Raw genomic sequence first — 22,304 nt, forward strand, 5'->3', positions numbered from 1 at the left:
TGGGTCCTCATCGCTCTCTAAGGACCCTCTGTGAAGTATGGTGCTGTTTTGATGGTGTTGGAAAATTTTCAGCTGATCGCAAATCTCATGGCAAATTGTAGACAAACTACTAACACGTCTTAGACATGTATGTACCCTACAGTTTGGGATTCTCGGGAACAAATCAGGGGTATATATTACGTTTTTCTCCTTCTTAAATTCTAATGGTCAATGGTGGCTGTTGTTTGAAGTTAGATCTAAACTTCGAGTTTCGACTGTCGATGACGTCAGTGACAGTCTTAGCTCGGTCCTCCACCATCTGTTATAATCAGAACTCTGACACAAAGGAAAACAACAACAACAACCAACAACTCTCAAGAACTAAGAGCTAATTTATTGATTTTAACAAACTTTAGTTTGCAACATGTTACCATAATTAAAATTATAAGCAAGTATCAGTTCTTTTTAAGTTTACATGCATTAATTTCTCGTTGTTATCAGGGATGAACGTTCTTCCTAGATGATGATTACAGCGTTCTACGGCATTTCAAGTCAAAACGCACGAGACCCTCCTGAAAATTATTCTAGAAGTTGACAGAAATATTAGAATCTAGCAAGTAAATAAAGTTTTGCGTAAACTTGAACGTGCCATCACCTTGGCATATATAACCGCTCTTGTACCCTGAATGATGGAGTTAGAAACAGAACCGACTGAGTCTCAAAATGGGAAAAAAACACCAAACAGTGGCCACTTCTACAAGTTGGTATCTATTCTTGGCCAGTGTTCCATTTTCTCAGGATACCGCTAGAGGTGAAGCCGAACACTTTCCAATCGACTGGAAATCGTGAAACAAAAACAAAAATATTCACAAACGGCGGACTCTGATAATAGTAAGCGAAGGACACCATGCGAATCGAAAATAAAATAATCTTTTAAATTTCGGGAATAATTTTCAACTTACGCCATTGACACCAAAAATACGCGAGAACATATAGTCGGCCCGAATTCCGGAAAAACAAAGACATGGGGTCTAACTGGCCGTTTGAAATCTGTAAATCGATCTTTCTTTTGAGCTGATGAAAAAAAAAATTAAATAAAATAAACAAAACAAAGAGTTGCATGATGAACCATCACTGTCAATTGAAAAGCACTCTTAGACATGTAATAATCGAAATACGCTAGAATGTAAACTGCTTTCACGATTGTTTCCTCATATAAATACCTGCTAGTCCTAATTTCTCGCCAGATATCAATAGGTGATATTTTTTAGCCAAAGTCTAATCAGCTGTGACGCAGTATTTACATTAAGCTGGCCTACAAACAAAACCAATTTCTCGCTATAATAGCCATAGTCGTAAGAAATAAAACTAAAATTGTTGTTATTCGTTTTTGCACGTTCTTCAGGAAAATTTCAACCCATGAAGTATAAAATTCATTTGTTCTTGTAAGTAGCTCTGTATCAGTATCCCACATCTATTTTGTTCCCTACTTTGAGTGAAATTTGCCTTTCTTCCTTGCACGCAGTATACTGATAATTTATGTTTCCAACTTACTTAACACGCACTTGTATTTGACTTCCAGATATTTATATGTTCCGACACATGGGTCGCCATCAAAGTCTGAATTTGTCGCAACCAGCTGACAGCTGCCTTTTCCGTTGCATTTTGTCTGCACGATTGAAAGAGAGTTCTTAGAGCGACATGCTGTGTTCGACATTAATGCATGGACGCATGTGTCTCGGTTCAATCTTCCGTAATTCGCATACACTATGTCCATCTTTCTCTCGTTTTCACACCTGATTCGGCCACTATTGCTTTCACAAATGATAATTGGCCACACTTTCACTGCAACAAAGAAGACAAAGAAGACACCGTAAAGAATAATATCTTCAAGAAGCAATCTAGGAATTCTCAGCCGCTCTTGAGCACAGAAAGTATTATTTGTTCCACCAATGTTTTCACGTTTAGTTGTTTCGCGTTAGTATTTGCTAACCTTACATTCAATATAAAACGGGACATTCGAAATGTCCCGTTTTATATTGAAATGTAAGGTTCCCGTTTTATACTGGAAATGATGTTATATTGAAATGTAAGGTTCCCGTTTTATACTGGAAATGATGTTAAAAATTTTCCAGTCGATGCCACAAAGATTTGTGTCGTTTCCATAGAAACCGTCCTTAGATGGTTGGCCGTGTGCTACACTTCACACCTGTCTGCATCCGTATTTTTCAGAATACGTTCTCAAGTTTCGTATGAAATCGTCTCCTCTTAGTCTAAACACTTGAAACTTTTTGATCTTGGAACGTTCAGAAAAAAATGAACATTGTATACCTAAGAAATACTTACCATTGCAGTTAGTTCCATTTCCATCAAATCCATATTTACATGTGCAGTTGTAAAAACCTAAGGTGTTATTACACTCAGCATTTACATCACAGATGTGTGTTCCGCTAGCACATTCGTCTATATCTAAAGCAACAAAGTGTGAAATATTACTTTGAAAAGCTTCCTTCTTGCCCCAAGTGTGTTTCACAGCCGTGTGAGGCATTTTCATACTGATCTGTATCTATTCATCAATGTACGTTTTCAGGTTTTGAATGAAATCTGCTCCTCTCTAGATCTGTCTAACGTATTGATCTTAAAATTTTAAGAAAACATTAACATAGTAAATCTGAGAAATACTTACCAGTGCAGTTAGTTCCATTTCCATGAAACCCATCTTTACACGTACATTTGTAAGATCCCAGGGTATTGTTACAGTCAGCGTTTACATCACAATGGTGTCTTTCTGCACACTCATCTATGTCTAGAAAAAGAAAAAGAAGAGCAAGTGAATCAGTTCTGTTATTTCTGCTTTTGATAGAAGTCATCACAGAAAATGGGATGTTAAGTTGCCTGTGCGGTTAGTTCCATTCCCATTAAATTCATTTTTGTAAGATTCCTGGATATTGTTACACTCAGCATTTACATCCGACATTCGTGTGTTCCGTCAGTGCATTCGTCTATATCTAGAACACGAAGAGGAATATCTTGTAAGTGAGATCTTTTTGTTAAGTCGCCTCAGATAACAACGTTAGCGCATTCGTCTATGTCTGAAGCGACAAAGTTTAAATCAAAGTTTTAAAAATGAGTTTGAAATAATCTTGCCGCAAATACTTTCCCCGTAATGTAAGCTAATGTGAACGCTTCCTGTTGTCAGATAAGAATACTTACCTGTACAATTTGTCCCATTTCCTTGGTATCCATGTTTACACCTACATGTGTACGATCCATTCGTGTTGCTGCATGCCGTGTTGCCCTCACAGCCGTGCTCCTCCGTGTCACATTCGACTATATCTAAAGACGAAGGAAATTATGAATATCATTGTAATGTAGCTCCTAAAAAAATTAATGGTGTCATCTTGACGTAATATTCGTGCCCTGCACAGTTTCTCACCGACTTAGAAAGTTAAGGATGGCGAGAAGAAGAAAAACAAAATCTAACCAAAGTTACGAATCCAGCTTCGAAAATGAGCACTTTGTTATACATTCGTCATATTTCTACTAATCGTAAATGTAAAGGTTTCCTTACCCTCATCACAATTATGGCCTTTAAATCCAGATCTAGGAACACACAAACACCGATAATCTCTGTCTGTAAACCCAGCCTGGCATGTTGCGTTATTCTTGCAGGGATTTTTCACGCAAGCGTTCTTAAAAGAAAAAGAATAGGGCCACTTAGATAGCTCAGCAAGCTTGATTCCTGCACGCGTACGTGTGTTCGTGTTCGTGCGTTCTGTATACTATTCAGTTCTATCAGATCTTCTGTCTGCCTTCGCATGTACTCTCATTTTTCATCATTTACCGGAGTTTCACGCACACTTCCTGGTTATTGGCGCAAATATTTGCGTTGAACACATTTCTTCGCGTTCTGCTCGTGCGCGAGAGCAAAATCTGCGTGACTTGTTACAAAGTATCAGAACAGCCCTAGAGGTAGTCATTAAAAAATAGAAAATATAGGCCTCCAGCATTCCCGTATTTCAAATCTGTTAAAAGAGCGTGCAATGCTCATACACTAAATGTTTGCTCTTGGAAGGGGAATTCAGATGGATGACGGAGCCTGAGGGATCCACTGTCTCGTGACAAACCTTCAACGAGCAAAAGGTTTCGTACTCTTGGCTTACACATTTCATTCTCACCTCAGCTCCGCGATAGGTATAGTTTTTGCTCTCTACAAGTTTCTCATCGTGTTCAGCAGTAGCGTTATTCAGGTCACAAGTGTGAGTATTAGATTCCTTTTTTAACTCATGGAAGTTATAACTGACGCAGTTGGGTTCCAGGTAGCATTCCAACATGCAGATATCCTCGTCGAATACCTCAACAGTTCGAACTGTGTGATTGTCCATCCGGTAGCCAGGTTTAGGAAAACTGGTAAACTCCAAATTGCGACAGTTACCTGGAAAATGATAACGTTGAGTTAGAAAAGTTGCTTTTTAACGCTCAGCACTTCAATGGAAACTGGAATTATGGAACAGTGTGACTGATGATGAGTTATTAGGGACCTTAAGCAAACCACAACGGCGACAGCACCGAAGACTCGGGGAAAAACAAAAGATCTAATTGGCAGAGCAATAACTCAGCACGTGCGTTTTAAAACTAAGTACATTTCTTAGCCGTCCTTTGCAAAACAACAACGTGAAATTACCAAAATTTGCGTCGTCTGGGAACCGAAACCGCGACGGCAAATTATTTTAATTTCCATTTGGAACTCAACGCTACTTTTATACATAATGTTGAGGTTGAGGTGTGGCGCCGTATGAGACGATGAACACATGCAGCCATTTTGGAAATTCTAATTCAAAGTAGAAATTCATTTTTTAATCGACGTCTTCCTTGGCGTTGCCGCCCTGACTGCTTAAGGTAGATATCGCTTTAGTTTAGGCTTGAATTTTGACCCCTGGATTAACACCAATCTATGTCAATCTCTTTAGTAACTGATTACTGAAATTTTTAACTCTACGTTGGCTTTGGTCAGCTATCCTTATCGATCGATCGGTGCCGAAGTTCAAGAACAACTGGTATTGATATGTACATCGACTCGTGTTTATCACCTTATAATCGTCGTCATGCCGAGAATATTAATTAGTTCGTTTAGAAAGTTTTCTCGGAGTTTTTTTTTGCTATTAATTCAAAGCTGAATTCATGGAAAGGATGTGTTGTTACTGATGTCGAGTGACTTCAGATTTTGAGCTCACTGCGTGTCAGTGATGCTGACGGTTTTATCAACTTTATGAAATGCTAGGAAGGTTAATAACTTCTTTACTAACTTCTTTCAACGCCAGGGGTCCATTTCTGGAAAGTCCCGGTAACTTAATGGGCCCGTAAAGCTGTTCTGTTTTCATTCAAGATAGGGATTTCAAAAGCTTTGAAAATGATGTGATAAAAGTATCAGCTAAAGAAACAAAAGGGACTGGTTCGGGTGCCAGAACCTGCTTTCCTATCCTTTAAATTTTGATTTCAAAACATAGTTACGGGTCCGTAAAGTTACCGGGACTTTCGAGAAACGGGCCCTTGGTCCGAGGTTTTTACCGCTAAAAATTAACTTTCCATCCATAGTATGCATTAAAAATTAACAGGTGGCGAAACGCTGAAAGTTAGCCTCGGGCATGTACATTGTCAGGGCATAGTTGAGTTCAATAGGAACAACAAATCCTAAAAATGTCAAATTATGGTCGAGTGAAAAAGGGATCTGTTGAAATGAAACATGCTTTCTAAGTTCTGATACCTAAGTAGCAACTGACATTAAAACTTTTAAAAAATATGGAAAATAGGATAACGAGTACTGATGTCACTGTTTTCGAAGAGTTAATTACTTTTCCTAAAAATTTTCTTTCCGTTTACGCCAAAGGGTAAAGTTGGCATTTTCACACTATCCTCTTCAACTTCTGTTTACCAAAATTTAATTTTTTGATGGATCACTAAAATATTCTGATCGATGTTGATGGCAGGCTGAGCTGTAACAACAAGTTTGCTTTTTTGTCAAATTTACTCACTAAGTGAAAACGCGGTCTCAAAGTTAAGTGTTGATTGTGGAGTTCGCAGACAAAAAAGCATGTCTGCATCAATTAATGATTAATTCCTTTTCAAAAACTCATCCTCAGTGGTGAATACGTCCATGGTTTTCCATCAAACAGAATTTTCACCAAGCTTTCTTTCCTTCCTCAAGAACCTATTTGGAACTTATGTTGTAAATCATATCGCATGACGCCATAATCTTTTCTGATTATCATAAAACTTGTCCACTCTAATTTTAATACCGAAAAATATTCCTGTTACCAGCTTAAACTAGGTAAACTGAACAATGATCGTTTTTGATAAATCTAGAGTCCACATGTTTAAAGATTTTTGCCTACAAAACCATCAACTTGTGTTCTGGAGTATAATCAAATATATTTTATTTCCATCTAAGTTGAAAATCAATATTTGTGAACATATGAAAATCCTATATGTGATGATCATATTTAAGTTCCAAATATGAGATATTTTAAGATGAACAAGATGTTCCGACGCAACTGTTTAAAAATTTTCGATCTTACCTTGGAATACAAAGGCGGTCATTCGTTTAATTTGTTGCGAGTTTGGGGAAATATCTTCATTATCACACAATCGTACTGGGCCGCGCACTATAAAACACCTAAGGGGCTCATTGACTCTATTGTCATGAGTCTCCGATATGATCACACAAAACTCTTAATCAACAAACTTTTTTGTCGAAAATCACCTGTTTTGGTGGAGTGAAGTGAAAGTGTCCGTCTAGCTAATTTGAAAAATTCTTTCTGTGGTAGGCTAAGATCTTTAATGACCAATTCCTTTCATCTACCAGCTCACAAAAATACAGAAAGTCCTCGATCTGTGCTCTATCAGCCTTTAGATCAACTTAACGTTAAATTGCGCCAAACAGCCGGGCTTTCTTACATTAGATAACGAAGCGTACGTTATTTCTCTTTTTGTGATGAATAAAAAGACTAAATTGCGTCGCTTGACGATTTTCGCTGCTGTGTAAATTTTTAATTTGGTCCTGCCGAACCATTTCAGTCGGGCTCAAGTAAACCTCTCAAAAATTTTTCAGTGCGAAGACAGTCTGCCAGAAGTCAACGCATAGATTTTGCGTGATCGATGAGTCGAAATTAAAACTCGGTTCACGGACATCTTCGTAGAGTCAGTTTTTTCCTTCTACTGTTGGCTACTCCAAAAATCATGTTCCCAAAAAATTTTGTGTTCGTACTCGCTTCATTTTCAAATAGGAAAATCTCACCTTGTCCTTCTGGTATCAGGGAAGCCAAAACCGTGAGAACGAAGCAGTAGAATACAAAGAGCATGTTCTCAGAAATAACGCTCGTTATAATTCTAGCGAACAGCTATCAGTGTGAGTTTTTTCAACTTTGCACACGAGACAGCTGAAGTTGAATTTTTGTTTAAATGCACCACCTCCTGTTTAATTCTGACGTGCTCATTCGTTGTCACAAGTTAATTCGTTTCTCTGGGAACAAGTTGGTTGGTTACACTCGATCGTAATTATGTAGTGCACATTAACGGCCTTCAATTTCAATTAATGAAGGAAGATAATAGATGCATTTTTTCTATTCTGGCTCCATCGTGTCCGTCCGAGAGCAACGTATGAGGCAATTTTAATTTTATCAACTGTTTACACGCTCCTCGTCCACCCTCACTTGAGTGTAAAATTAAGATGACCGTCTTAACCAAAACACGTTGATGTTCCGAATTTTTGGCATTGATTCTAAAGAGGAAATTATCAAAGATATCCTTGATTGTTTGGTGAGGCCAAATGTTCTTGTGGGTTAGTGTCATTCGTACATGCGTGACTAACGCCCTCCCCCTCCCCCTCCCCCCTCACCCTCAGCACCCTTTCAGTTTCCGTTTTTTAATTCATGGGAGCGGAAAGGGGGGTGGGAGGTGATTCACAAGCTAACACTCAGTATCAGCAGATAAAAAATTGAATTTGTAAGAACTCTCGTAAAAGACCTACTAAAAACGATAGGTAAAATCAATTCAATTTCTAAAACTACAAGGCTTCTGTTTGTGTTATGATAAGTGGGTTGTAAGTCACGTGATCTCAGGGATCACGTGCAGTGTGAAACTTGGCCGCACACTTTAAAACACCCTAAGGGGCTCATTGACTCTATTATATTGTCATCAGTCTCCGTCATGATTACACAAAACTCTTTATCAACAAATGTTTCTGTCGAAAATCACCTTTTTAGGTTGATTGAAGTGAAAGTGTCCCTCTAGCTAATTTGAAAAATTCTTTCTGTGGTAGATCTTTAATGACAATTCCTTTCATCTACCAGCTCACAAAAATACACAAAGTCCTCGAACAAACCGGCTTTCTTACATCAGATAACGAAACGTACGTTATTTCTCTTTTTGTGACAAATAAAGACTAAATTGCGTCGCTTGACGATTTTCGCTGCTGTGTAAATTTTTAATTTCATCCTGCCGAACCATTTCAGTTGGGCTCAAGTAAAACCTCTCAAAATTTTTTTTAAATGCGAAGACAGTCTGCCAGAAGTCATTTCATATATTATGCGTAATCGAAAAGTAGAAATTAAAACTCGGTTTACGGACTTCTTCGTAGAGTCAGTTTTTTTTCTTCTAATGTTGGCTACTCCAAAAATCATGTTCCCGAAAATTTTGTTTGTTTGTAATCTTTTCATTTTCAAAAAATATGTTGCAAAATGACTTTCAAGACTTGGTTACGTCGAAAAAGGAAATTAAAAAGTAACTTGATGTTTAGTAAACTCGAAAGACTTGCTAGACTGATCTGATAAGACATATATAACGATAGGAAAATCTCGCCTTGTCCTTTTGGTATCAGGGAAGCAAAAACGGCGAGAACGAAGCAGTAGAATACACAGAGCATGTTCTCAGAAATAACGCTCGTTATAATTCTAGCGAACAGCTATCAGTGTGAGTTTTTTCAACTTTGCACACGAGACAGCTGAAGTTTAATTTTTGTTCAAATACACCACCTCCTGTTTAATTATGAAGTGCTCATTCGTTGTCACAAGTTAATTAGTTTCTCTGGGAACTAGTTGGTTGGTGAAACTCGATCGTACTTCTGCAGTGTATATTAATGACCTTCGACTGATTTCAATTAACGAAGGAAGAAAATACATGTATTTTTTTTATATTCTGGCTCCATCATGTCCGTCCGAGAGCAAAATATAAGGCAATTAATAACACTTTTTACCATCTATTTACACACTCCTCGTCCGCCCTCACTTGGGCGTAAAATTAAGATGACCGTTTTTACCAAAACACGTCGATGTTCCGAGTTTTTGGCGTTGTTTCTAGCGAGGAAATTATCAGAGATATTCTTGATTGTTTGGTGAGGCCAAATTTTCAATGATGTGGGTTAGTGTCATTCGTACATCAGGGCGTGACTAACGCCCCCCCCCCCCCCCTGCCCCCTCACCATTCACCTCAGCACCCTTTCAGCTTCCGTTTTTTAATAATAAGAGAGTGAAGGAAGTACAAGATGATTCACATGCTATCACTCGTTATCAGCATATAAAAAAAAAAACCGGACAAATTGAATATAAATAGAGAAATTGAATATTAATTTTGTTATATGAAATGACCCGTTCAGGCTTTTCTTCACATCTTCATTCAGAACTTTTCAATGAAAATGAAAATCTTTTATTGCGAAAGAGTTATCACTTCTTTTTCGCTGGAAATTGTCTCCACTGACTACTGACTCGCTTCGGCTGTGCTCAAACTGTGCATGCAAACCAACAACTCTAAGGCTTGCTTTAGCTCACGGAAACGTACAAAGAAAAAAGGTTCGAGGATGCAGGATCCAAATCTTTGGGAAAAATCTGGCGCTCTTTCAAATTTTCACAACAAAAAGGCCTGGCCTATGGTAATCGTTCTCACCTCCGTTAATTTGTAAGAACTCTCATAAAAGACCTACTAAACGATAGATAACTGTGCTAATCCTTAGCTTGAAATCAACTTTAAATCAAATCTAGTTTATAAACTAGTAGCTGCGTCTGTCGATATAAGAGAACAAAAAGTGACTACCTTCAATTCGAAAACCACTTAAAACTGTTGCGCAAACGCGTGTCTCTTCTCGAACATTATTTTGCTGGTTACAATGCAGTAATGAATACATGCGACAAAGTTTCGAAATAAAGTTCCAAGAGTTACGTGTCTGAACTCAGCTAAAGCAAATTATCGTTAAGTCGGTAACCTGTCAGGCACCGACTCAGCAAAAATAACAGCTAAAAATAGTGCATTTGTTTTTTGGACGAGCTGAATCAGCGCGAAAATTACCGATTGGCAGTAACACGGGTGCGAGTGATGTAGTAGTGATATTAAGGCGCAAATAAACTGTTTAGTCAGTAATTTAACTAAAGGACTCGGTTAATTGACAATTACAAAAGAACATCAATTGGTTCCTTTTTTATTTATCAGAAATTCTTGCTTGAATCTTACAACTGACAGCTTTTAATCGTAACCTTGGCGTCGTTCCATCTATTTTCCTCATTTAGTCCGTGAATCCTAAGACTGTTCGCCGATTTCGGCGCCAACAAAAAGAATATCATCGAATGATGTTTTACTTAAGTAAACGCTGATAGTGGTCAAAATATTCAGAAAAGTACAGCATTTCCTTGGCAGTTTTTATTTTGACCTCAACTCAACAAAGTAGAAGACAAAAATTAAACAAAGAGACAACAACACGAGCAAGACTTGCTCGAGCATGTAGGGGAAATAAAACGCAATATTAGAACTTCGACGAACGATTCACTCACAAGTTTATAAAAGCATCTTAGAAGTATCCCCAAAAAAATTAACGAAAAGCTTTCTAAATTGCACGATTATCCTGTTTTTTGAAACCTGTCAGTCTGTGGAAAAACCAAACATGGTTAAGCTGTGCTAAATTAAAGTGAACACTAGTTCATCGGCCGGGAAAGCAAACGGGAAACATAAACTTAATCCGGTTACACAGTATCAGTCACCAAATCAGCTTAGAATGACGGGAGAAATTTTTCTCGAAGTTCACAAGTTTCATCAATTGATCTTAAAATAGAGCCGTGTGGATCAAACCCGTGTCCAGGCTGGCCCCCACCACTTCCGGTTCCTTTTCGAAGAGTGTTGTAAACAGGAAGATGAGAAGAGGGGGAAGAAAGGGGGGGGGGGGCAGTAGCTCATCATAAGATATTGATACAAAGAGATACGAAAACCAAAAATGTAAGATCTACAACTTATCTTATCACTGACTGGGTCTTTTCATCTTTGCAGTGACCTCATGCGACAGTCTTTGAAAAGAATTTCAATTCTCTTTTGGGTAGATGTTGGGTAAATACTACGGCAGAAAATTATGTGGAGTGCCTCCCCCGGTCGTAATCAAGTGGAAAGACAAAAAAAATCAAAATAGTTGATCAGCTGATTCATTTTGAACAAAATACGTCGAGGCAGCGTTCACCCTTCCTGGAAACTTAACGCCAGGGGCCCGTTTCTCGAAGGTCCCGGTAACTTAACGGACCCGTGAAGCTGTTATGTTTTCTTTTAAGATGGGGATTTCAAAAGTTTTGAAAATGATGCAATAAAAATATCACCTAAAGAAACAAAAAGGACTTGTTTTGGGTGCCAGAACCTGCTTCCCTATCCTTTAAATTTTGATTTTAAAACATGGCTTCGGGCCTGTTAAGTTACCGGGACTTCGAGAAACGGGCCTCAGGTCCGAGGTTTTTACCGCTAAAAAATAATTTTCCATCCATAGTATGCATTTAAATTAACAGGTGGCGAAACGCTGAAAGTTAGCCTCGAGCTTGCACATTATAAGGGCGTAATCGAGTTCAATAGGAACAACAAACCCTAAAAATGTTAAATTATGGTCGTGTGAAAAAGAGATCTGATGAAGTGAAACATGCTTTCTAAGTTCTTATACCGAAGTGGCAACTGACATTAACACTTTAAAAAAGTATGGAAAATAGGATAACGAGTACTGACGTCACAGTTTTCGAAGAGTTAATTGCTTTTCCTAAGAATTTTTTTTCGTTAACGCCAAAGGGTAAAGTTGGCATTTTCACACTATGCTCTTCAACGCCTGTTTACGAAAATGTAAATTTTCTATGGATCACTAAAATATCCTGATCGGCGTTCATGGTAGGCTGAACTATAACAACAAGCTAAGTTTGCTTTTTTGTCAAATTTACTCACTAAGTGAAAACGCAGACTCAAAGTTAAGTGTTGATTGTTGAGTTCGCAGACAAAACAGCATGTTTGCATCAATTCATGATTAATTCCTTTTCAAAAATTCATCCTCAATAGTGAAATGTCCACGGTTTTCCATCAAACGGAATTTTGACCAGGCTTCCTTTTCTTCCTCAAGACCAATTTTGAACTTGTGTTTTTTAGGGTTAGGGTTAGGTTAAAAATCATATTACATGACGCCATAATTTTTTCTGATCATCATAAAAACTTGTCGGCTCTAATTCTCATGTCGACAAATATTCCTTTGACCTCCTTAAACTGGGTAAACAATAATCGTTTTTGATAAGTCTAGAGACCAGATGTTTCATTATTTTCGCCTGCAAAACCATTAACTTGTGTTCTGAAGTGTAATAAATAAAATATTTTACTTCCATCTGAGTTGAAAGTATGGGATATCTTAAGATCAGCAAGATTTTCTTACACAACTGTTTGAAAATTTTGGATCTCACCTTGGAATACAAAGGCGGTCATTCGTTTAATTTGTTTTGAGTTTGGGGAAATATCTTCATCATTACACAATCGTGCTGGGCCGTGCATTATGAAACATCCTAAGAAGCTCTTTGACTCTATTGTCATCAGTCTCGCTATCATTACGCAAAACTGTTTATCAACAAATTTTTCTGTCAAAAATCCCCTGTTTAGGTTGAATGAAGTGAAAGTGTCCCTCTAGCTAATTTAAAAAATTCCTTCTGTACGTGGTAGATCTTTAATGAGTGATTCCTTTCATCTACCGGCTCACAAAAATACACAAAGTCCTCGATCCGTGCTTTATCAGCCTTTATATCAACTTGAAGTTGAATTGTGCCAAACAGCCAGGCTTTCTTGCATTAAATAACGAAACGTAAGTCATTTCTCTCTTTGTGACGAATTAAAAGACTGAATTACATCGCTTGACGATTTTCGCTGCTGTGTAAATTTTTCATTTGATCCGGACGAACCACTTCAGTTGGGCTCAAATAAACCTCTCAAAAAATACGAAGTCTGCCTGAAGTCATCTCGTACATTATGCGGGATCGAAAAGTCGAAACTAATACTCGGCTCACGGACTTCATCGTAGAGTCAGTAACTGTTTTTTTCTTCTACTTTTGGCTACTCCAAAAAATCATGTTCCCGAAAATTTATGAAATGACTTTCAAAACTTGGTTATGTTGAAAAAGGAAATTAAAAAGTAATACAGTGTTTAATAAACGTTGAAAGAGTTCTAAGACAATCTGTTAAGACATAATGGTAGGAAAATCTCACCTTGTCCTTCTGGTATCAGGGAAGCCAAAACCGTGAGAACGAAGCAGTAGAATTCAAAGAGCATGTTCCCAGAAATAACGCTCGTTATAATTGTAGGGAACAGCTATCAGTATGGTTTTTCAACTTTGCGCATGACACAGCTGAAGTTTCATTTTTGTTCAAATACACCACCCTATGCTTGATTATGAAGTTCTCATTCGTTGTCACGACTTAATTAGTGTCTTTGGGAACCAGTTGGTTGGTGAAACTCGATCGTACTATGTAGTGTATATTAATGACCTTCAATGTCACTGAAGAAATGAAGGACGATAATATTTATGTGTTTCTGGCTCCATTATGTCCGTCTGAGAGCAACGGATGAGGCAATTAACAACACTTTTTACCAACTGTTTACACACTCCTCGTCAGCCCTCACTTGAGCGTAAAATTAAGATGACCGTTTTTACCAAAACACGTTGATGTTTCGAATTTTGGCGTTGGTTCTAACGAAGAAATTGTCAAAGATATCCTTGATTGTTTGGTGAGGCCAAATTTTCATGTGGGTTAGTGTCCTTTGCACATGCGTGACTAGCACCTTCCTCTCGCCCCCCCCTTCACCTCAGTACCCTTTCAGTTTCCGTTTTTAAATAAAGGGAGAGTGAAGGGGGGTAGGAGGTGATTCACAAGCTAACACTCAGTATCAGTATATATAAAAAAAACTGTCAAACAAATTAAGACTATCTAAACTGAGAGAAATCGAATGTCAATTTTGTTATATGAAATGACCCGTCCAGGCTTTTCTTCGCGTTTTCTTTCAGAACTTTTCAATGAAAATGAGAATCTTTTATTGAGAAACAGTTATCACTTCCTTTCTGCTGGAAATTGTCTCCATCTGACTCGTTTCGGCTGTGCTCAAACTGTCCATGCAAACCAACAACCCTATGTGGTTGGGGTTTAGCTCACGGAAAAGTGCAAAGAAAAAAGATTCGAGGGTGCAGCCGGATTCAAATCTTTGGGATAAATCTGGTGCTCTTTCAAATTTTCACAGCAAAAGGCTAAGGCTTAAAGCTTCTGGTAATCGTTTTCACCTCCGTTAATTTGTATGAACTCTCGTAAAAGACTTACTAAACGATAAATAGCTGTGTTAATCCTTAATTAGCTTGAAGTCAACTGTAAATCGAATCTGTTATAAACGAGTAATTGAGTCTGCCGATATAAGAGAGGTAAAACTGACTGCCTTCAATTCGAAAATGACTTAAAGTGTTGCGTAAACGCGTGTCTCATCTCGAAAATTATTTTGCTGCTTTCAATGCAATAATGAATACGTGTGTCAAAGTTTCGAAATTAAGTTCCAAGAGCCTCTGAACTCCTCTAAAGCGAATTAGCAGTCAGTAACCTGTGAGGCACCGACTCAGCAAAAATAACAACTAAAAATAATGCATTTGTTTTCTGGACGAGCTGAATCAGCGCGAAAATTGCCCATCAGCAGTAACGTGGATGCGAGTGATGTAGTAGTGATTTTGAGGCACAAATAAACTTTTTAGTCAGCAATTTAATTGAACGACTCGGTAAATTGACAATTACAAAAGAACATCAGTTGTATTCTTTTTTCTTTAACAGAAATTCTTACTTGAATCTTACAACTGACAGCGTTTAATCGTAATCTTGGCGTCGTTACATCTATTTTCCTCATTTAATCCGTGAATCGTAAGAGGTCCTAAGACTGTCCGCCGATTTCGGTACCAACTGAAAGAACTTCATCTAATAATGTTTTCTTAAGTAACCGCTGATAGTGGTCAAAATATTCAGAAAAGTACAGAATTTCCTTGACAGTTTTTATTTTAACCTCAACTCAACAAAGTAGAAGACAAGAATTAAACAAAGGTAAATACTACGTCAGAAAATTATGTGGAGTGCCTCCCCCGTTCGTAATCAAGTGGAAAGACAAACAACACGAGCAAGACTTGCTAAGGCATGTAGGGGAAATAAAACGTGACCTTTTGAAATCAGTATTCTCTCGGTTGAAGTATGCCAAACATCTTGTTAATTCTACCATCGAAAGCTTCGTTGACTCCAAGATTTGCGACCAACAGCGGCCTTTATCACCATCTCAAGAGACAGACGACACGATTTGAGTGGTTTTACCATTTAAAGATCAAATCTCTGAAGATCTTATGAGGAAACAACTTAAGGATCTAAGCCTAAAAGTACACACCACCATCCAGCCTGTGTTTGTGAGCCGAAAAATTGAACAAGAATTGAGTGTGAAGGAACCAAAGCCGCCGATTGTAAATCAGCAGTGTGCTGTTTACGGTTTTCAATGTGACCTGTGTGATGCGGGTTATGTATAGGTTACACACGCGGACATTTACATAATCGTGTCCCAGTGTACGAAATTCTTTTTATAACAGCGTTAAAGCCAAATCTTAACGTGCAATCAGACTCCATTCGTGCGAAAGTATTTCTATAAATGTTAATTCTTCGCGCCAAAAACGCTTTATATGCTGCAATTTGCATGATCGTTCATATTTTCCTTCATAATGGAATCATGACTACTCCGAAACGTCGGATTTTATTGTTCGTTTTTACGGCTTTATGACCTATTATCAAAAGTATGAAAATCGTAATCTTTCACAATGTGGTAACTTGTGAAAACAGCTTTCAAAGCCTTTTGTTTAATAATGAAGATATTTCGGCATATCACAAATTTAAGTGGTTTTCATTAAGGCCCTGAATTAAATGAATTAAAGACATAGTAAAAATGCTGGAATAGTGAAAATTACATATTCAAAGACTGAGGAAGATAAAAATTTAACAAGTTGTTAAAATTTCATAAGACCGAAAACTCCAGACAAATCTGTATTGTATTTAAGTATGGAAGTTCCGCTAAAACAATCCTCGAAAAAATGTCCTCTTCCTACTACTTTCCTTCTCGTGAAAGCGAGTCGATCGTTTACTCAAAGAAGAGAATTTAAATTTTAAAGTCAAATTTTGTGCAAAAAGCATCTATGGATTTTTTTTATTACTTTTCTCAATAATTGGTCTGTTCGGCGATAGGAAATGAATCATTTTATTGGTATGGCTAAAAAAAAAAGTTATTATCAATATGCTGTCCCCTTATGGGTAATAAGCTGAAGTAGAAGGAAATAATTCTTTGTCAGGGATCGAGCTTTAGCATAGATGCGAAAGTCGACTACGAGTATCGTGTAATAAACTGCAAAGTGATTATTTTGGCATTTTTAACCAAATGGCATAGCGAACATAAACTTCTTCGAAGGAAAATAATACCCAACCTCTGGCCGTTGAAAGTATCTCAAAAACATTGATGCTAAACCTCGCCTTTTTCTAGTTTTAAAAATTAAGAGTTACTAATTGCAACTGAATAAGTCAATGAATTAAACATCAAGCCGACCAATTCCTGCAGCAAGGAAAACTATAAATAGAGGTTTTGCACAGCAGCCATGTTGGATGGCAGGAACAATGAAAATATTTTGCATAAGAAAGAAAATTTTTTCCCACGGGTAAAATAATCTATTGTTCCTGCCATCCAACATGGCCGCTGTGCAAAACCTCTATAAATAAAGAATAACGTTTGAACAAATCGACCAAACGTAAAATTACATCTGCAGCGCTGTTCAATTCACAACGGTGAGAATACACAAGACAAGCATTACACATTAGGCACTGGTATGCTGAAATAAATTCAACCACTTTTAGTTGCTTGAGTTTATTTTTATTTTTTAGTCCTTCCGTTTCTGTTGGAAATCGTTGGCCCATTCGCATCGCTATTTTCTGTTTTTATTTCCAAGAGGATTTTTTGTCTTCGGTTTTACATACAGTTTTGTTTTAATCTTCACACATAGTACAAATTGCTTATAAATCAAACCTGAAGTTGGGTCCTCATCACTCTGTAAGGACCCTCTGTAAAGTATGGTACTGTTTTGATGGTGTTGGAAAATTTCGGTTGATCGTAAATCCCAGGGCCAATTGTAGACAAACTACTGAAGTCTTAGACATGTACATCCCCTACAGTTTGGGGATCTCGGGAACCAATCAGGGGTGTATATTACACTTTTCCCCCTCTTAAATTCTAGTGGTCGATGGTGGCCGATCTTTGAAGTTAAATATAAACTTCCATTTTGACTGTCGATGACGTCAGTGAGAATCATTACTGAGCTCGGTCCAGGGATCCAACCACGTTAGTCAAGAGAACCTAAGATGGTGTGGAAACACTGAATACCTTATTCCTGCAACAATTATTTGGGACTAAAAAATAAAGCCTTTGCAATTTGACATGCTTTCCAAGACAAAATCTGCACTCCCCGATCCCATCCTCCTTGCCAGCTCTAGCGTCCTTTTGAAAACTGACAATTTCTATGGAATTTTGTTGGGACGTGCCGGCAAGTCCTAACACCCCACCATCAGTTACTCATGATCAGAGCTCTGAAAAAAAGGAAAACAACAACAAGAACAACAACAGACAGTTCTCAAGAACTAAGAACTAATTTATTGATTTTAACAAACTGTAGTTTGCAACATGTTACCATAATTAACATTATGCCGGAGCAAGTATCAGTTTGTCAACACTAAAAGTTACGGCTCCTATAAAGCGTACATTTTAAGTTTACATGCATTGAGAGGCTAAGAACGTTTCCAAGATATTTAATTTCGCGTTGTTAACAAGCATAAACGTTCTTTCTATATGCTAATTGCAGGGTTCTTCTGCATTTCAAGTAAAAACGCACGAGAGCCTCCAGAAAATTATTCTAGAAATTGACAGAAATATAACAATCTAACAGGTAAATAAAGTTTTGCCTAAACTTGAACGTGCCATCACCTTGACATATATAACCGCTCTTGTACCCTGAATGATAGAGTTCATTTAGAAACAGAACCGAAATGACTGAGTCTCATTTTAAAACTCTCAGGCCTTCACTTCACCACTCCCCCGTACAAAAATCGAAAAAAAAAAAAAGCACCAAACAGTGGCCACTTCTACAAGTTGGTATTTATCCCTCGCCAGTGTTCCATTTTCCCAGGATACCGCTAGAGGTGAAGCCGAACACTCTTCAATCGACTGAAAATCGTGAAACCAAAACAAAAATATTCACAAACGGCGGACTCTGCTGATAGTAAGCGGAGGACACCATGCGAATCGAAAAATGAAATGATAGTTTCGGGGAAAATTTTCAACTGACGCCAATGACATCAAAAGTTCGCGGGAACATAAAAAGTCGGCTCGAACGGTGGAAAAACAAAGACATGGGGTCTCACTGGCCGTTTGAAATCTGTAAATCGATCTTTGGTTTGAGCTGTAAAAAAAAAAATAATAAAAAAAAAGACCAAGAGATGCATGATGAACCATCACTGTCAATTGAAATGCATTCTTAGATATGTAATGATTGAAATATGCGAGAATGTAAGGAACTGTCTCCACGATAGTTTCCTCATAAAATACCTACTAGTCCTAATTTCTCGCACGATATCAACAGATATTTTTTAGCCAAAGTCTAATAATCTAGGAAGCTGTATTTACATTAAGCTGGCCTAGAAGCAAAACAAATTTGTGGCTAAAATGGCCCTAGCTGTAAGAAACAAAACCAAAATGATAACAGAGCAGGATCTTTACCTACTTTTTTATAAACCATATTTTGATCAGCTACTCTTAACATGCCGTCCGGTGGAATATATTTTTAACAGAACACAAACACAAATAGTCAATTGAACTTCTAGCTACGGTAACGACCACTAAACAGATCTGTGAGCCGTCTTCTGCGATCGGACTGGGAGCCCTTTTAGTCAAAATCTACTAAAAGTGATAAATAACGTGAAAGTTCATTACATACATTCATTAGATGAGCGAGTCATTATTCGTTTACTTCACTTAATGACGTAGCGTTGAAAAAGCCCCCCTTGCCTTTGGAATTACACAATATTTTTTCGTGGTCTTACTTCACTCTCATCTAGTGCAATAAGATCGAGTCAGAGATAAGCTTTATCAGTAAAATCACACAGCCTTCAAAGTCCTATGACATTCAGACAAGTTAAAACAGGTACAAAACATCACGGGGCGTATTCAAATAAACACCGCTTATGACTGTGCACTTCCACCCCTTTTCTGGCGGTTGTTTTGTCTTTTGTAACCTTGGACTTATTACATAGATTGGGGCTCTGTTCTCTCGACCCCACTCTTCCACAATTCTCTGGATCCTTTCCCGCTTAGTTGTTACCAAAAGCTTTAAAAAGTTAAGTCGATTTCATCTTTTTCTAAAACTGAATCTCTATGAACACTAAGCGTTAAACTACCATGTACATCATGCTGTAATTTCACTCAAATATCTGCACTCTATCTGGTGTTGTTCCAAGTTTGCTCTGTCGTCCCTTGAGTTAGGAGAAACCGCTTTCCGTTTGTAACGGGTTCTTGCTTTGAACTTCGAAACTGTATCATCAGATAAACAGCTTTGTCCATAGCTACTAAATTAGTTTGATAGTTTTGTAAAGCGTGAGATGTATAAAATACGCTCTAAACCTTGGTAAACAGATGGAAATTTAAAAAAGCTTGTAATAACTACATCAGTGATTGTGTTCACTGACCTAAAGAGATGAACACAGACCATCTGTGCTGTAAAAACACTCAAACACAACGTCTGATGAACTGCTCCGGAAAGAGTCAGGCAAAGAATGAAGCAGGCCGGGGTCAAATTATTTATGTTGGAGAACGTCCCAAATAAGTCTACATTTACGAATACTGTTTCTATAAACTCTGAACTAAAGGAAAAAACTGACTTAAGTACCACAGATTGCTTTGGTAAAACTACACCTTAAACTTCTGACCAACAAAAATCTAAAGAATGACCAAATGATTGCTTGACCAGCCTTTAAAACAGAATTACCAACACGCTTCAACAATGTGCAGGCGTGTTCACTTCATTGGATAAATGTGATGTTTACCCGACCATGATCATCGCCATTATAACAACATTCATTTTGCTGATTTGTTCCATTGTTGAAAGATCCACCCCCTCCCCCACAAGAAAACTCTGCATTAGCCCCGCCACTCCCCCCAGAGTAACCTCCCCCACCGCCAGCTCCCTTGTTGTCTCCAAGTAAACCACCGCCACCTCCGAACCCACCCCGGCCAACTCCACCCACTCCCCTCTGAATATATCCTTTACCTCCTTTACCTCCACCAACTCCAGGTGTCGTTTCATTTTGTCCATCACTGAAGAAGCCGCCGCCACCACCGCCTGCCAAAATAAAAACGTGATCAGTGATTTCTTATAAAGACTATAAATATCATATTTTTTATCATTAACTTAACCCTTTACACCGTAACATTGGTCAACATATTCTTGATTAAGTTGGTGATCATTTTCTTTATTCTCGTAACCTCAATGTGTAACTTTGTGGTGATATTGCAAGGAGAATTCAGGGCCCAGTCATTATTTTTCACCTAAAAGAGTCGGGAGGGAGGGGGGCTGGAGTATTTTGGTTGTGTCATGATATAATTTCCCTGATCCGCCCCTCTAAGGTTCAGTAACATTCTTATTATTCCCCCCCCACCCCTCTTTTATACTCTGTTGACAAGGACTGTTCCCTCTCCCTGAAAATCATGTGATCTCCCACAATCCTCCACCCCTCACCCCCAGGTAATAAATAATGACTGGTTCCTCAAATGCTAGTCAGTCTGAGGAGGTAAAGGGTTAAAAGCGGTTGAACAACGACTCACAATATTTTTCAATTAATTTGATTATTGATTTTTGGAATTTTCTTCAAAATACTATTGGATATTTTGAGTAATAGTAAAGGTTTGTATGGCCAAGTCAGTTTTAAAAGTGCGTTTTACCATCTGTCTAGTCGTTCTGTTTAGTTGTTCTGTTTAATCCAAACTCGCAATTAGCCAATGGGAAGCCTTTTTAACCATTCGGATGTCATACTATGTAAGAGAAGATGAAATGAAGTTATGCTTATATACATACTGACTGTTTGCTCTTAATTGAAAATACAGATTGATTTTCCTTCTTTCCCTTCTTACCTGAATATTGACCACTGATATTTCCTCCATTTCCGTCTGTTCCTCCTGACTCCAATGGCGAGTTGTATCCTGCATTCCCTGTTGTGTTCATGGACGCATCACATCCTGGATGTTGTTCTGTCATTTTTTTAATCCCTCCTCCACCTCCAGCTATGATCAAAGGCGTGTTGCTTCCTCTCACCACAAATGTACCACCACCACCTCCGGCAGTTTTTGGGTTGGCATTCCCTCTTTTCCCTTTTTGACCAACAAGTATACGAATGATATCATCTTTGGTAAAAATAAAGTTTCCAATCATCTTTGCCCCTCTTCCTCCGTTCTTGATGACACTGTCCTCGCCGTACCCCCCTGAGGCTCCTATTGCTTCAATTCTGTAGTGACCAGTGTGTGGCACAGTCCACAGTTGAATACCGCTGGACAATGTAACTTGTCCGTCATGGTACTGACCTGAGTAGGTATTACCGATTGAGTCTGGACCCTGATGTCCACTCGCACCAAGGGTTGTAAACACAGCTGTAAATCCTGCGTAATAGACACAATAATACTATCAGTTATCGCACTAGTGAGAAATTGTCAGAATTGTCCTTTACTATTGCCAATATCGCCATGCTTAGGGGTGGGGCCAGGTTGACAGTGCAAAGCAAAGGAAAAACACTTTGGGAAATAGTTTTAATGGCAGAAAGATGTTCGACAGTTATCCGTGATAACATCTGGGTAAACGTCAAAGACAGAAATAAGATGAAAAATCCTTGACAGAAGATAAACAAACTATGCGACCAGGTTATTAATG

At 38.1% G+C, this 22,304-nt stretch overlaps 2 protein-coding genes across 4 annotated transcripts; both read right to left on the reverse strand.

Annotated features, from left to right (window-relative positions):
- Nucleotides 1-355: 355 nt before the first annotated feature.
- LOC148721211 (uncharacterized) lies at nucleotides 356-13,959 on the reverse strand. Of its 3 annotated transcripts, none has more exons than XM_088734775.1 (8): nucleotides 13,501-13,959; nucleotides 4,158-4,414; nucleotides 3,551-3,671; nucleotides 3,193-3,315; nucleotides 2,666-2,785; nucleotides 2,326-2,448; nucleotides 1,534-1,824; nucleotides 356-1,053 (listed from the first exon to the last, which is right to left on the reverse strand). In XM_088734775.1, the coding sequence occupies exons 1-8, from the start codon at nucleotides 13,562-13,564 to the stop codon at nucleotides 938-940; spliced, it is 1,215 nt and encodes a 404-aa protein (XP_088590901.1). In that variant the 5' UTR covers nucleotides 13,565-13,959; the 3' UTR covers nucleotides 356-937. The 3 variants fall into 3 exon arrangements, with proteins under 3 accessions (XP_088590901.1, XP_088590900.1, XP_088590903.1); XM_088734774.1 differs by lacking the exon at nucleotides 13,501-13,959 and adding an exon at nucleotides 7,274-7,427; XM_088734777.1 differs by lacking the exon at nucleotides 13,501-13,959 and adding an exon at nucleotides 7,274-7,428 and having other exon boundaries at nucleotides 356-1,824.
- Nucleotides 13,960-17,963: 4,004 nt separating this feature from the next.
- On the reverse strand, nucleotides 17,964-22,300 carry LOC148721212 (uncharacterized). The gene is made up of 2 exons (XM_088734797.1): nucleotides 21,515-22,300; nucleotides 17,964-20,726 (listed from the first exon to the last, which is right to left on the reverse strand). Exons 1-2 carry the CDS (start codon nucleotides 21,810-21,812, stop codon nucleotides 20,407-20,409), a joined length of 618 nt encoding a protein of 205 aa, XP_088590923.1. The 5' UTR covers nucleotides 21,813-22,300; the 3' UTR covers nucleotides 17,964-20,406.
- Between the last annotated feature and the right edge of the window lie 4 nt (nucleotides 22,301-22,304).

The sequence above is a fragment of the Stylophora pistillata genome, chromosome 10 (assembly GCF_964205215.1).
Source record: "Stylophora pistillata chromosome 10, jaStyPist1.2, whole genome shotgun sequence".
Classification (NCBI taxonomy): Eukaryota; Metazoa; Cnidaria; class Anthozoa; order Scleractinia; family Pocilloporidae; genus Stylophora; species Stylophora pistillata.

Coding starts and splice junctions, on each gene's coding strand:
- LOC148721211 (XM_088734775.1), bottom strand. CDS start 13,564: ATGCTCTTTGAATTCTACTGCTTCGTTCTCACGGTTTTGGCTTCCCTG. Junction 3,672..4,157: donor ATACCTATCGCGGAGCTGAG/GTGAGAATGAAA, acceptor TTTTCTTTTAAG/AACGCTTGCGTGAAAAATCC. Junction 2,786..3,192: donor AAATGGGACAAATTGTACAG/GTAAGTATTCTT, acceptor TTCTTTTTCTAG/ACATAGATGAGTGTGCAGAA.
- LOC148721212 (XM_088734797.1), bottom strand. CDS start 21,812: ATGATTGGAAACTTTATTTTTACCAAAGATGATATCATTCGTATACTT. Junction 20,727..21,514: donor TATCAGTGGTCAATATTCAG/GTAAGAAGGGAA, acceptor TTATTTTGGCAG/GCGGTGGTGGCGGCGGCTTC.